The sequence below is a fragment of the Trypanosoma grayi genome, assembly GCF_000691245.1.
Source record: "Trypanosoma grayi strain ANR4 Tgr_600_V1, whole genome shotgun sequence".
NCBI classification, from domain to species: Eukaryota; Euglenozoa; class Kinetoplastea; order Trypanosomatida; family Trypanosomatidae; genus Trypanosoma; species Trypanosoma grayi.
Genome location: NW_008826219.1, coordinates 1 through 10769, shown reverse-complemented (window position 1 = coordinate 10769; position 10769 = coordinate 1). Strand labels below are relative to the sequence as shown.

Sequence of the window (10769 nt, the reverse complement as noted above, 5' to 3'; positions counted from 1 at the left end):
CCGCGTCGGGGGCGGAGCGGGGTGACGCACAGCGGCAGTCGTGGCTGCAGGAGGACGCGCACGGCGGCACCGCACCGGTGTCGCCGCCCAACCGTGAGGTTGTGTGCAGCGCTCTCGTCGTGCTGGCCGCGTGGAGCAGCGAGGTGCAGCTGTCGGTGCCGACGCTCGCAACGGTGATGAAGCCAATCATCGCTATTCTCTCAGGTACGGCAGGGCACATCACCGCCTCTTCTTCTTACTCCTACTCCTCTTCCACCTCTGCTGCTATTGTGCCGGTAAACGAACTCCTGGCGGTCGTTGACCTGCTCTTCTACACACAGCGGGCGGCCGTTGCACAAGTGACGTTCGTCCCGCACATTCAGCTGCTGCTTGCGCTGCCGTGGAAGCAGTGGGCCTCCTGGATCGTGGCAGCGTCGGAGGACGCTGATTCCGCCNTATCGCTGTGCTGCTCCGCCATTGCCTCCAGCGGCTGCGTGTCGCCCACTCGCTGGAGTCCGTCGCGCCGGACGTGCTGCATTTTGTGCGATGCGCCGTGGAGGACTTCCCACTCACCGACGCTCTAGTGGCCGATGTGATTCAGACGCTGCTTGCCTGCCACACACAAGAGCCGTCGGCGGTGCGCCGCGACAATGGGAAGGCGGCGGAGGAGGAAGAGGCAGAAGTGGAGGCAGAGGACAACAGGGCGATGGATGCACAAGGGCAGTCTGTGACGGCGTGGCTGCGCGCATTGGAGCGCCGCTACGCCCACGCGTTCGACGCCACCTTGTCGCGGCTGCTCAGCGACGGCACCACGCACTCCGCGGCGGCCGCGTTTCTCGCGCGTCACCTCAGCGGCACACGCTACGAACTGCTGGAGGTGCGCGGCTGCTCCGGCAGAGCGGAGCGGCTGCCGCTCTTCGCGTGCTTGCTGCACCCGCTGCCGGAGGTGCGCCTGCTTGCCGCGAAGGCACTGGACAGCATGACAGCGCAGCAACTCATCACGTCGTCATCAGCGGCAACGCCGTCGTCCTCGCCTGTCTCTGTGTCTCGCGGTGGAAACTCGCTCCTGGAGCTGCTGGAGCACGTCGCGCAGTACGAGCAGTCTGAGAAGGTTGCGTCGCAGCTGCTGCACACCGCCGCCACGGCCGCGGAGCGGTTGCTGGCGTTGGCGGCGAGCCGCCAAACGGAGGAGGAGGAGGAGGAGGCTGACGGCAAGCAACACGCCGCTGAGCAGCGTCTTGTGATTGCCCACCTCCGAGGCGTTCTCCACGCACTGTGGCGTATGGCCGCGCAACACAATTCAGCCATTCAGGTCGATCTCTTCCGCGTTGTGCTGAAGCCGCTGTTGCAGCACGTTAAGCCGCGCCTCTCAACGTCCCCAGCGAAGAAGAAAAAGATGGCGGCGCCACTCAGCAGTGAGTCTGCCGCCTTCCAGGACATTGTACGAGGGCTCGCGCTCTACTATGTGACGCTGCAGTACGTGGATGCGGTGGACCGACGAGCAGCAGGACGCCTGACCAACAGCACAGCGGAGGACGAGACAGAAGGAGACACACAACTGTGTGAGTTGATTGCGGAGTTGGAGCAGCAGCTGTGCGACGTCGTGCCAGACGTGAGCAGGACCGCTGCATTGCTAATAGCAGCGTCGGTCGGCACAACAGCGAAGGAAGAGAAGGACGACACGGATAGCAGCGATGATGAGACGACGAGGACGACGAAGAAGCAGCAGCAGCAGCGAAAGAGCGGCTCCATGCAGGTCACCGGGAGTTCTGCAGCTGCGAAGGGGAACCGCAACGGGTGCCTCTCAGTGTTTGAATGTGTGCCACTCCTGCAGCTGTTGCGCGAGGAGGCTGCCGCACGCCTGCAACCAACGCTGGCTCAGCTGCAGAGCAGCGCAGAAGAAGGTTCTTTCTCTCGTGCATCAAGGGTGGTAATGCTTGAGTGCTGCCTGTCGTGTGCGGCGCGACTCGCAACGTCCACGACGTCCGATGCAGACGCGGTGGTGCGCACCCTGTTGCAGTTCTTCCTTGGCGAACAGAAGACAGGCGCAGACAATGGCTACCTGGCCTCTTTGCAGGAAGCACAGCGTGCGGCATCGCGACACGAGAAGGCTAAGGTCGGCCGTGGCGCAAAGAACAGTCTGGCGGTTCCGTACGTGCCGCAGGATGAGTTGACGTCGGCGTTGGGTGCCACTGTGCGTTGCAGCATGGAGGTGCGCCTGACCACCAGAAGCGAGAGCAGCAGCAGCAGCAGCCCAATCGAGGACATGGAGTCCCTGGTGCGTATTGGGCGGCTGCTGGGTTACCTCAGCACTCCACTGCCTGCCATGGCGCTGAGCCCCGCCCGCCTTCCGCCTGCGTACTTGCGGCTGTTGGAGCTGCACGACGGCGACAATGGCAACAACAACACTTCTGATGGTGAGGCCCGCTTCCCAGTGGATTGGTTCAGTCTCGTCTTTGCGGCGGTGTACCGCACGCACTCCAGTGTGGCAGCAGAGGGCAAACTGCCCTTCTCGCTGACGGCACTTTCGTTGACACTGCTGTGCCCACTTGCTGCGCCGGAGAGCCGACGGGAAAGTGTGCTGCAGGAGCTACAGGCCATGGTGCTCGCGCCTCCGAAGGGCGAGCGCGGCGCTGCCAGCAACAGTGCGCGCGTGGTTGTGAAAGCGGCGATGCAGCAGGAAAAAATCTCCGTCACAACACTCAGTGCTCTTATTGAGGCAATGGCTCGAGCGGAGTCGCGTGGGGGCCTCACAGGTGGCGCGGCCGAGCTGCTTTGCCGCATGATGGCCGAGATGTGCGTTGGATCAAAGGGGGAGCCGGCGATGCCATTCTCTGTGTCGCGTCGCGCGATGGAACACTTCTTCCCTCTTCGTGGCAACAACAACAACATCAATAACAACAACAACAGCAACAACCGGGGTGGTGGCGCGGCCTGCAATATTTCCATGGCCATTCTTCTGCCGGTTGTGGAGGGAGTTCTGGCGACCGGTGGCAGCAGCGGCGGTGCGGCGGTAGTAAGTCCTGACGCAGCGGACTTTTTGCATGCTGTCTGCCTGCGCGCGGAGTTGAGCGCTGGCGACGATGCGTTCCTGCAGCTGTGTGTGGCGCTCCTACGCCACCCGTTCCTGCGCGTTGCAGGCGACCGTGTGCGTCCTGTGTACCGCCATGCCCTCAGCGCCTTCGCCGCCGCGTTGAGCCGGGGACTGGAGGCGCATAAGCCAACAAGCTCTGTACTGTTCATTCCGCAGACCCGGAAGGGCACGTCAGCGGCCTCGCCGCGCAGCAGCAGCGGCGGCAACGGGGCGGGAAGTAGCGGCGAAGAGTACATGCGTCACGTTGCGGCAACACTCACTGACACGCTCTTGGGTGACGACGCGCGTTTGAGTCGTCTTGGCGGCGACGCTGCTATGCTGCTTGTTGGCACGCTTGGCGGCTACCACCGTCTCTTCCTGCCTTGGTTGGCGCGGCTTGTGGAGCAGGCTGAACCCGACTTGTCGGCCTTGGTGGAGGTGGTGGAGGCGCTCGCGGCTCCGTCAACATCAACAGCAGCAGAGGTGGATGCGTGGGAGCCGCCGTCGTGGTGTGCTCTGCAGAATCCGCTGACGTTCACCGACGCGCAATGCCTTCTACAGCTGTGCGGTAAGTCATGTGGCAAGTCCCGCGGTGGAGAGCAGCAGCAGCAGCACTCATGGTCGCGGCATTCGGATGCTGTTCTCGGGCTTCGGCTGCTGTGCAGCGTCATCGCTGCCGCTCCGTCCATCCGCTTTGACGACGACGACGAGGCCGCGTCGCTCTTCACACTCATCAACGGCATGTTGGAGTCGTTTCCCCTGAGCGGTCTGCTGCTGCTCCTCGCGGAGGTTGACAACGATGACGCCGACAACACTGACAGCAATAGGGCGAACAAGGGCGATGACATGGAGACGTACCACCGCTGTGCACTTGCGTACGTGCGCGGCGTGGTCGACCTCTGTGTGTCGGCGCCACACGCGCTGAACGAAGTGCAGCCTCACGGTGCCGCCCGCATTGGCCGGACGCTTGTGAAGCAGTGTGTAATACTGATGGCCGCGCTGCTTGTCCCTGACAGCAAAGCAGCAGCAGCAGCAGCAGCAGCGGCAGAGATAGACGAGGAGCTGGATTCAGGAGAGGGAGAAGGAGCGGCCTTGTCGCGCCACCGGATTGACACTATCGCTGAGATTCTGCGCATTGTGTCGCCGCTCTTCACTCCTGCCGTTCCTGCTGCTGCAGGGCTCGGTGGTAATACTGCAGCGTCGCGCGCTGGCGGACGGACAGCGCTGCATATACCGATCGTAGCGCTCCTTATTCGGCTGGAGGCGGTGGATTTCTCGTCAGCGCGGCACCGCTACGAGAGCGCGATGGACGTGTGCAGCAGTCTTCTAACGAGCTTCGACGTGCACACGCAGCTGGCCTGCCTCACGCAGATGATGAGGCTCGTGCTCGACCCACACCAACAGCTCTCCGCCCCAACAGAGGAGGGGGAAGAGGAAGAGCAGCAACAAGGGGAGGAGAAGGATGTGACTGAGGACGGCGCAGTTGTGAAACTCTACCGCAAGTTGGTGAAGCCAAACCAGGTGATTAACCGGCAAGAGGGGATTCTGCATCTCATCAACACCACTGTGAAGTCGGAGGCCTTCTTGGGTGGCTTTCTCGAGCTGCAGCATAGCTACCACCACAGGAGCAGTGAGGCAGCAGGCAGCCTCCGCACGAAGCAGGACGGTGACAACGAGGCCGACGAACAGGCGACAGGAGAGGTGGGTACCCACACGAACGACGCGTGCATGGCGCTGCTGGTCGCAACACTAGAACTCTTCGCACATTATGCAGAGCTCAACGCGGCCACACCAAACGACGCCACGTCTTCTTCTGCTGCTGGGGCTGCAGCTGCAGTAGCCGAGGAGGATGAGACACTGCAGTTCGGCGAAAACAAGGCGTTCGTTATGCTGATGGAGCTGCTGGCTGGCAACACGCTGGCGTGCGTCCTGGCGGGCATCAACGAGCTGACGTTTGTGGCGTGTCTGCAGCGCCTCCTAACCGACACGCGTGTGGCGCTGCAGCAGAAGGGACTGGAGGTGCTGCTTGATCGTCTGCACCACGCCCTTCCAACGGTAGAGCACACACTCACTGACGCGGAGGTGGCGGAGCACCGGAGACAGCTGCGCGATCCAAAGTGCAAACTCACGCTGATGGACCTCGTGCGCGTGAAGGCGCGTCCGCTGGCGACTAAGCGCTCCTTTGCGCTCTTCACGCACCTCACTGCGCTGTTGCACGCGTCGGTGGAAGCGGCCACCACGCAGCCGTCAGCAGCGGCGGCGGCGGCGGCGACCGCGTGGCACATGCTCCCACTGTGCGTGAGCTGCATGGAGGAGACGGTTCGCATTGTTGGTAGTGGCGGCAGCCTGCAGGCGGAGAAGACGCTGCTGAACGTGCACCGCGCCAACCGCGTCACGGAGGCGACGCTGTCAAAGCTGTTTGGAAACAAGGCGCGCGTGCAGGAGGTGCATCGCTGGGTGGACGACATGGTCGCCCTCCTTCCGCGTCTCCTCCGCCGCGATGCAGCACCAGCAGCAGCAACAGCAGCAAGAACAACATCGTCATTGTCGGTGGCCGCGGAGGGTGACGCGCTGCTCGCCGGTGCTGCGATGCTCACGGCGTTGGGAACCGTCTGCCAAGTTATGGGCACTTCCTTTACCACTCCGCACAGCAACAATATCCTGCAGAGTGTTACGGGAGTGGCGGTGTTCGCGGTGGCGGAGGTCGCACCTGTCGTGTCGCGCAGTGAGGCAGGGTCACTGCTTCGCCAGGCAGCACTTGGCTGCTTGCTGCGCGTCTTTCCGTCGTGCTGGCTCATGTGCCAGCCGTACCTTCCTCGCATTGTATTTGCCGCGACACACTTGCACAACGTCGACGACGGCGAGACGAACTACCGAAGCTCGGAGACAATGTCAATGCTGGAGGCGTTGCTGGAGCCGCAGCTGTTCATCGAGGCATGCACAGAGTGTCTGCGCGGTGTGGCGACAATGAATCCTGACAAGGGCGGGAAGAAGCCGATGCGGGTGCGTGTTGACACCCACTCCTTTGCGCTTCTCTATACGAGCGTGCGGCGGCGCGTGGCGGGGCTAAAGCGGGAGGAACTGCTGCATCTGAGTATCCTCGTTGAGGGCGCAACGGTGCACGATAACTTCTGGCTCGCCTCGCTTCAAGCCCTCGCTGCGGCACCAGCACTCCCGTCGCGGGACATTGTGCAGCCTGTGCTGGAGGCGTATGAGGTGTTCTTCCTCAAGTTCAGGGCGAAACACTGCGCACGGTACTTGTCGGCGGTGGCGGAGTGGGCCTTTGGTGGCGCCGCAGAGGGCTTTCTCGAGCGCACTGAGAAGCAGCAGCAGCAACAACAAAAGATGGATGACAATGACAGCCGCGAGCGGGACGATGCGGCGGTGGTGCCGCGCTCCACAATGCACGGCTGGCTGCTCTTCTACGCGCTGTGCAACCACCTGCTGGAGCGGCTCAGCTCGATTTTCGACTTCGGCTTCCCCATCATACTGCCGTACATTGTCAGCACGCTGACGGGCTACTGCTCCGCAGAGCAGCACACGATGCGACACGCGGCCGGACTTATCGCGCTGACGCTGGAAAGCGCGCTGGAGTGCGTGCGCCGCATCGCCGCCGCGCAGACGGCCGGCCCAGACCACGACTACAGCGTGCCCGTCGACAACTACCTCGCAACGCCGGAGGTGTTCAACGCGGTAATGCCCGCAGTTGTGCGGCAGCTGACGAACCTCGCGTACCTCGTCGATGGCACGCACGACTACGGCTTCCGCGCGGAGCACCACGTGGTGCCGGCGGTGCGTGCGCTCTTCCAGTCGCTCGCCGCGCCGAAGCTGCAGAGCCGCATGCAGCACGAGCTGCTCAAGACGCTGCGGCACCAAAGCCGACACGTGCGGCGCTTGGCGCTGCTGTGCCTTGACGGCATCTACGCCGACGGCGGCGATGAACTGGCGGCGCGGCTGATGGCGGAGATGCTGCCGGCCGTTGTGGAGATGACGGAGGACCGCGATGACGCCGTCGTGGAGCAGGCGCGGCGGCTCTGCAACAACTTGTCTGCCATCACCGGGCAGGACGTGCTGTACGCCATGAGCGCGTGAGGAACGTGTGGGGAATAGGCTTTTGGTGGGGGTTGGTGGACACGGCACCCCCCCCATTTCTCACGCAAGCGGAGGGGCCCGATACACGCAACTTAGGATATATAAACAAGGGGGAAAACAGTTACATTAATACATTCTGTGCGCTGCTTCTGCAGCACGACAGACGAGGCGTATGATGATTTGTGGGTCTGTGTGAAGGAGAGAGGTGCGTTGACGCCACAAACTGCTCTGAAGTTAACGACTAACAAGAGAACATGATAACTCCTGTCTTTCCCGTGCTCCTACCGCTGATGGATCTGCTGTTGCCCTTGCAACTGGTGTGTCGTGGTGGCGCGTGAGTGTTCTTTTCTTTCTTGCTTGTTCTTTTCCGTATGGTAGTGCAGACGATTGCAAAACAATGGCACCGCAGGTGCGGTGCCTCTGTTATCCGCCCCGCATTAGTGCAGACCCAGAACCCTTGCGCTTGTACCGCTACACCACCCCAACGCCGATTGGCGAGTTCGTTGTGCTCGTTGACGCCGAAGGGGCTGTGCGGTTGAGCAACTGGACGGACTGCGAGGAGTATGCACTGGGACGACTGCGGCGCGCGTACAACCCGCGCGAAATCGTCGTGCTGGATGCAGCCGCATTGACAACGGGAGGGGAAGCGGGCGAGGGTGCTGATGCTGATGTGCGCTCTTTCGCGGTACGGCAGCTACAGCGGTTCTTTGGTTATCCTACAGTTGGCACAAATGAAAAAAGCTGCGAGAACGGTGCAGGCAGTTTGCATCAAGACGACAATGTGCCGATCCGCATTCGGCAGCAGGAGCTGCACGCACTGCTAGCGGCCGTGAACGTGGAGCTTGCGCCGTCGACGCAGTTCCAGCAGGCAACGTGGAGGGTCCTCCGCGAGGTGCACTGTGGCGCAGTGACGACGTACGGCGCCCTCGCGGCACGCTGCCAGCGCCCCAACGCCAGCCGTGCTGTTGGGCAGGCGATGCGGGAGAACCACCACTGCGTGTTTCTGCCGTGCCACCGCGTTGTTGGGGCGTCACGCGCGCTGACAGGGTTCAGCTCCGGGTTGTGGCGCAAGTCGTGGTTGCTGTGGCACGAGCAGGCGCCGTTGCCGGTGCAGCAGCTGCAGCACGCGGAGTTGGAGCTCAGAGTATCACTCAAACGGCCCAGAAAGTAGAGCCCCTTGAGAGCTGTGCTTCTCTGCTATATCTTTCTCTCTTTCAGACACACACATACACACACAGTTTTTCTCTATTGTATGAGTCTCACGGAGTGCCTTATTTTCGGGCAGTCTCGTCTTCCCTCTGACTGAAGCTCTCGCCTTGGCTCTCTGCAGGCTTCCCTCACACTCCCTTCCTCGCACGCGCTCCACTGTTTGCGCCACCATACGATAATCTTGGCACTAATTATAATGATGATGATTATTATTGCCCTTTGATTTGTTTGCAGGTGTTTGTAGTTGTACAGACAGCAATAATGCGTGACGCCAACGCGACCGCCGCCACACAGCAGGCGTCGTCACCATCGTCGTCGCGGCGCCCCGCGGGCAGGCGGCGTGCGNGCGTCACCGCTCTGCAGTGTCCGTACTGTGCCCGCCTCTTCACCGGGGGCCCCAGCAAGAACATCAGCACCGCGTACAGCCGTCACCTCCTCACACACACCAAGAGGCGGCCGTACCAGTGCGAGTTCTGCCTCGCGAAGTTCACGACTAGCACCAACCGACGCCGGCATATTCTGCGGCTCCATCCGGAGATGGCCGATAGACTGACAAGACCCCCTGCTGCTGCTGCTGCTGGAGAGGAAGCAACCAACGTAATAGAATCAGATAATGAGGGAACTGAAGAGAATGCACTTGGCTTCACTTGCCGGTTCTGCAGTTTGGGCTTCGCGTGCAAAGGAAAGCGAACACTTCACGAGCGTCATTGCCCAGAAAGACCTAATCCGCCACGAGTGGTGTTGTCGCACCCTTCGCTGACGCCCGCTACACCCACACCCACACTCGCCACCACCACTACCACTGAAGCCACTGCTGCTGCAGGAGCTGGAGGTGCTTCCACGAGTTTTGCACCTCCGAATTCTGACTCGGCGGATACATTCTTCGTGTGCCCCAACTGTGAGCAGGAAGTCGCCGGCCGCCAGCACCTCAAACGCCACTTACGGTGTTTCTGCCCCTTCCGTGACGATGTATTCGCCACGTACAGCGACGACGACGACGACGACAGGGGCGTTGACGACGGTGGTAACACTGTGTGGGTGGGGTCCCGTTCGCAAACGAAGCGAAGCCGCCGCATTCTGTCGAAGCGCCGCGCGGGCCTCACGGAGCGCTTTAGTGGGAGACTGAGTGACGATACAAAGGACATGCCTGCATCCTCACCAGCATCAGCAGCAGTGGCGGCAGAGGCGTTGTGGGCTGCAACGCGGCCCCACACGCGTGGACCAACAACTGTCATCTGTCCCTATGACGACTGCATGTCCGCCTTTTCTTCGCGCACGCGGTGGCTGGCGCATGTGGCGCGACGCCACCCACACGAACTTGCACGAGACACGGCAGGCCCATCGGCGTGACGACGTTAACGGTTCTGCCTTGCTGTTGCGAACCAATACTATCACTTTTGCCGTTCTCCAACCAATTTCCCGTGACGAGTGAGGGTGCAAGCTTGAAGGCAAACAAAGAAAGGGAAAAGAAAAAAAGGAGGAGGTGTAGAAGGAGGACGAAGAGAGACTTCGGGCGGGGAGGCAGTGGCGGTACGGCACGGCACGGCACGGGGCTGGCGCTGTCTCTCCCGGAGCCCTACTCCCGTTCTCTGTGTGCGACTCGCGCCGTTGTGAGTGAGTGAGTGAGTGAGTGTGTGTATGCCTATGTCTGTGTGTCTGTGTGTCCGTGTGCGGGGTATCCCGCACAAATACGCGTGACAGTGCACCGGCGTTGCAGCGCCACCGTTTTGCTTCCAAATTCCTCTCTTTCTCTCTCTCTCTCTCTCGTCTCTTGCGCAATTTATTTAAACGAAAATAACAACAACAACAACAACAACAACAACGACTGCGTCTATGCGAATATAAGTGTTTGATCGAGAAGAACAAGTGACATATTTCCCCTTCGCTCCGCGTATCTGCTGACATCTGCCCACAAAACCGAACCGTTCGTCGTGATCCCCTTCTCCGCTGGCGGAGGGAAGTGGTGCTTTTAGTCTATTGGTTCACCCAGAATGGAGCGAGCATGCATGCTGACGCCCATTCAAGTTGTGCCGTCGAAGGATTCCCGCACAGAGCTTCTGGCGTGGCTGAATGATCTGCTCCCGCACACAACTCCCGGTGGCCACACAATTCCACCCATTCGTAAAGTGGAACTCTGCGGCAACGGTGTGCCGTACGTACTTATTCTGCCCTCGTTACTCCCGGTGCCGTACCCTCCGCTGATGAGCAAGGCGAAGATTCCCGCTAAGCACGAATTCGAGTCCGTGACAAACCTGAAGCTATTCTCGGATGCGCTGCAGAGAAACGGCATCCCAAGACCGGATGTGCTGAATGACGAAATAGATAAGCTCATTAAAGGCGCCTACCAGGCGAACCTGCAACTCCTGCAGTGGTTCCGCGGTCTGTATGAGGCGCTTTTAATACGAGCAGGGGAACA

General features: G+C 61.1%; 5 protein-coding genes across 5 annotated transcripts; all 5 read left to right on the top strand.

Annotated features, from left to right (window-relative positions):
* Positions 1 to 176: 176 nt before the first annotated feature.
* On the top strand, positions 177 to 563 carry DQ04_06001040 (hypothetical protein; the record flags this gene model as incomplete). The annotated part of the gene is made up of 1 exon (XM_009314487.1): positions 177 to 563. One exon carries the CDS (start codon positions 177 to 179, stop codon positions 561 to 563), a length of 387 nt encoding a protein of 128 aa, XP_009312762.1.
* A 122-nt stretch (positions 564 to 685) lies between these two features.
* Positions 686 to 7144, top strand: DQ04_06001030 (hypothetical protein; the record flags this gene model as incomplete). The annotated part of the gene is made up of 1 exon (XM_009314486.1): positions 686 to 7144. The coding sequence occupies one exon, from the start codon at positions 686 to 688 to the stop codon at positions 7142 to 7144; it is 6459 nt and encodes a 2152-aa protein (XP_009312761.1).
* A 397-nt stretch (positions 7145 to 7541) lies between these two features.
* DQ04_06001020 (O-6 methyl-guanine alkyl transferase) lies at positions 7542 to 8315 on the top strand (the record flags this gene model as incomplete). Its single annotated transcript, XM_009314485.1, has 1 exon — positions 7542 to 8315. The coding sequence occupies one exon, from the start codon at positions 7542 to 7544 to the stop codon at positions 8313 to 8315; it is 774 nt and encodes a 257-aa protein (XP_009312760.1).
* A 299-nt stretch (positions 8316 to 8614) lies between these two features.
* Positions 8615 to 9703, top strand: DQ04_06001010 (hypothetical protein; the record flags this gene model as incomplete). Its single annotated transcript, XM_009314484.1, has 1 exon — positions 8615 to 9703. One exon carries the CDS (start codon positions 8615 to 8617, stop codon positions 9701 to 9703), a length of 1089 nt encoding a protein of 362 aa, XP_009312759.1.
* A 641-nt stretch (positions 9704 to 10344) lies between these two features.
* Positions 10345 to 10769, top strand: DQ04_06001000 (microtubule-associated protein, RP/EB family; the record flags this gene model as incomplete). The annotated part of the gene is made up of 1 exon (XM_009314483.1): positions 10345 to 10769. A coding segment is annotated over one exon (425 nt), but the record flags the coding sequence as incomplete, so codon positions are not given.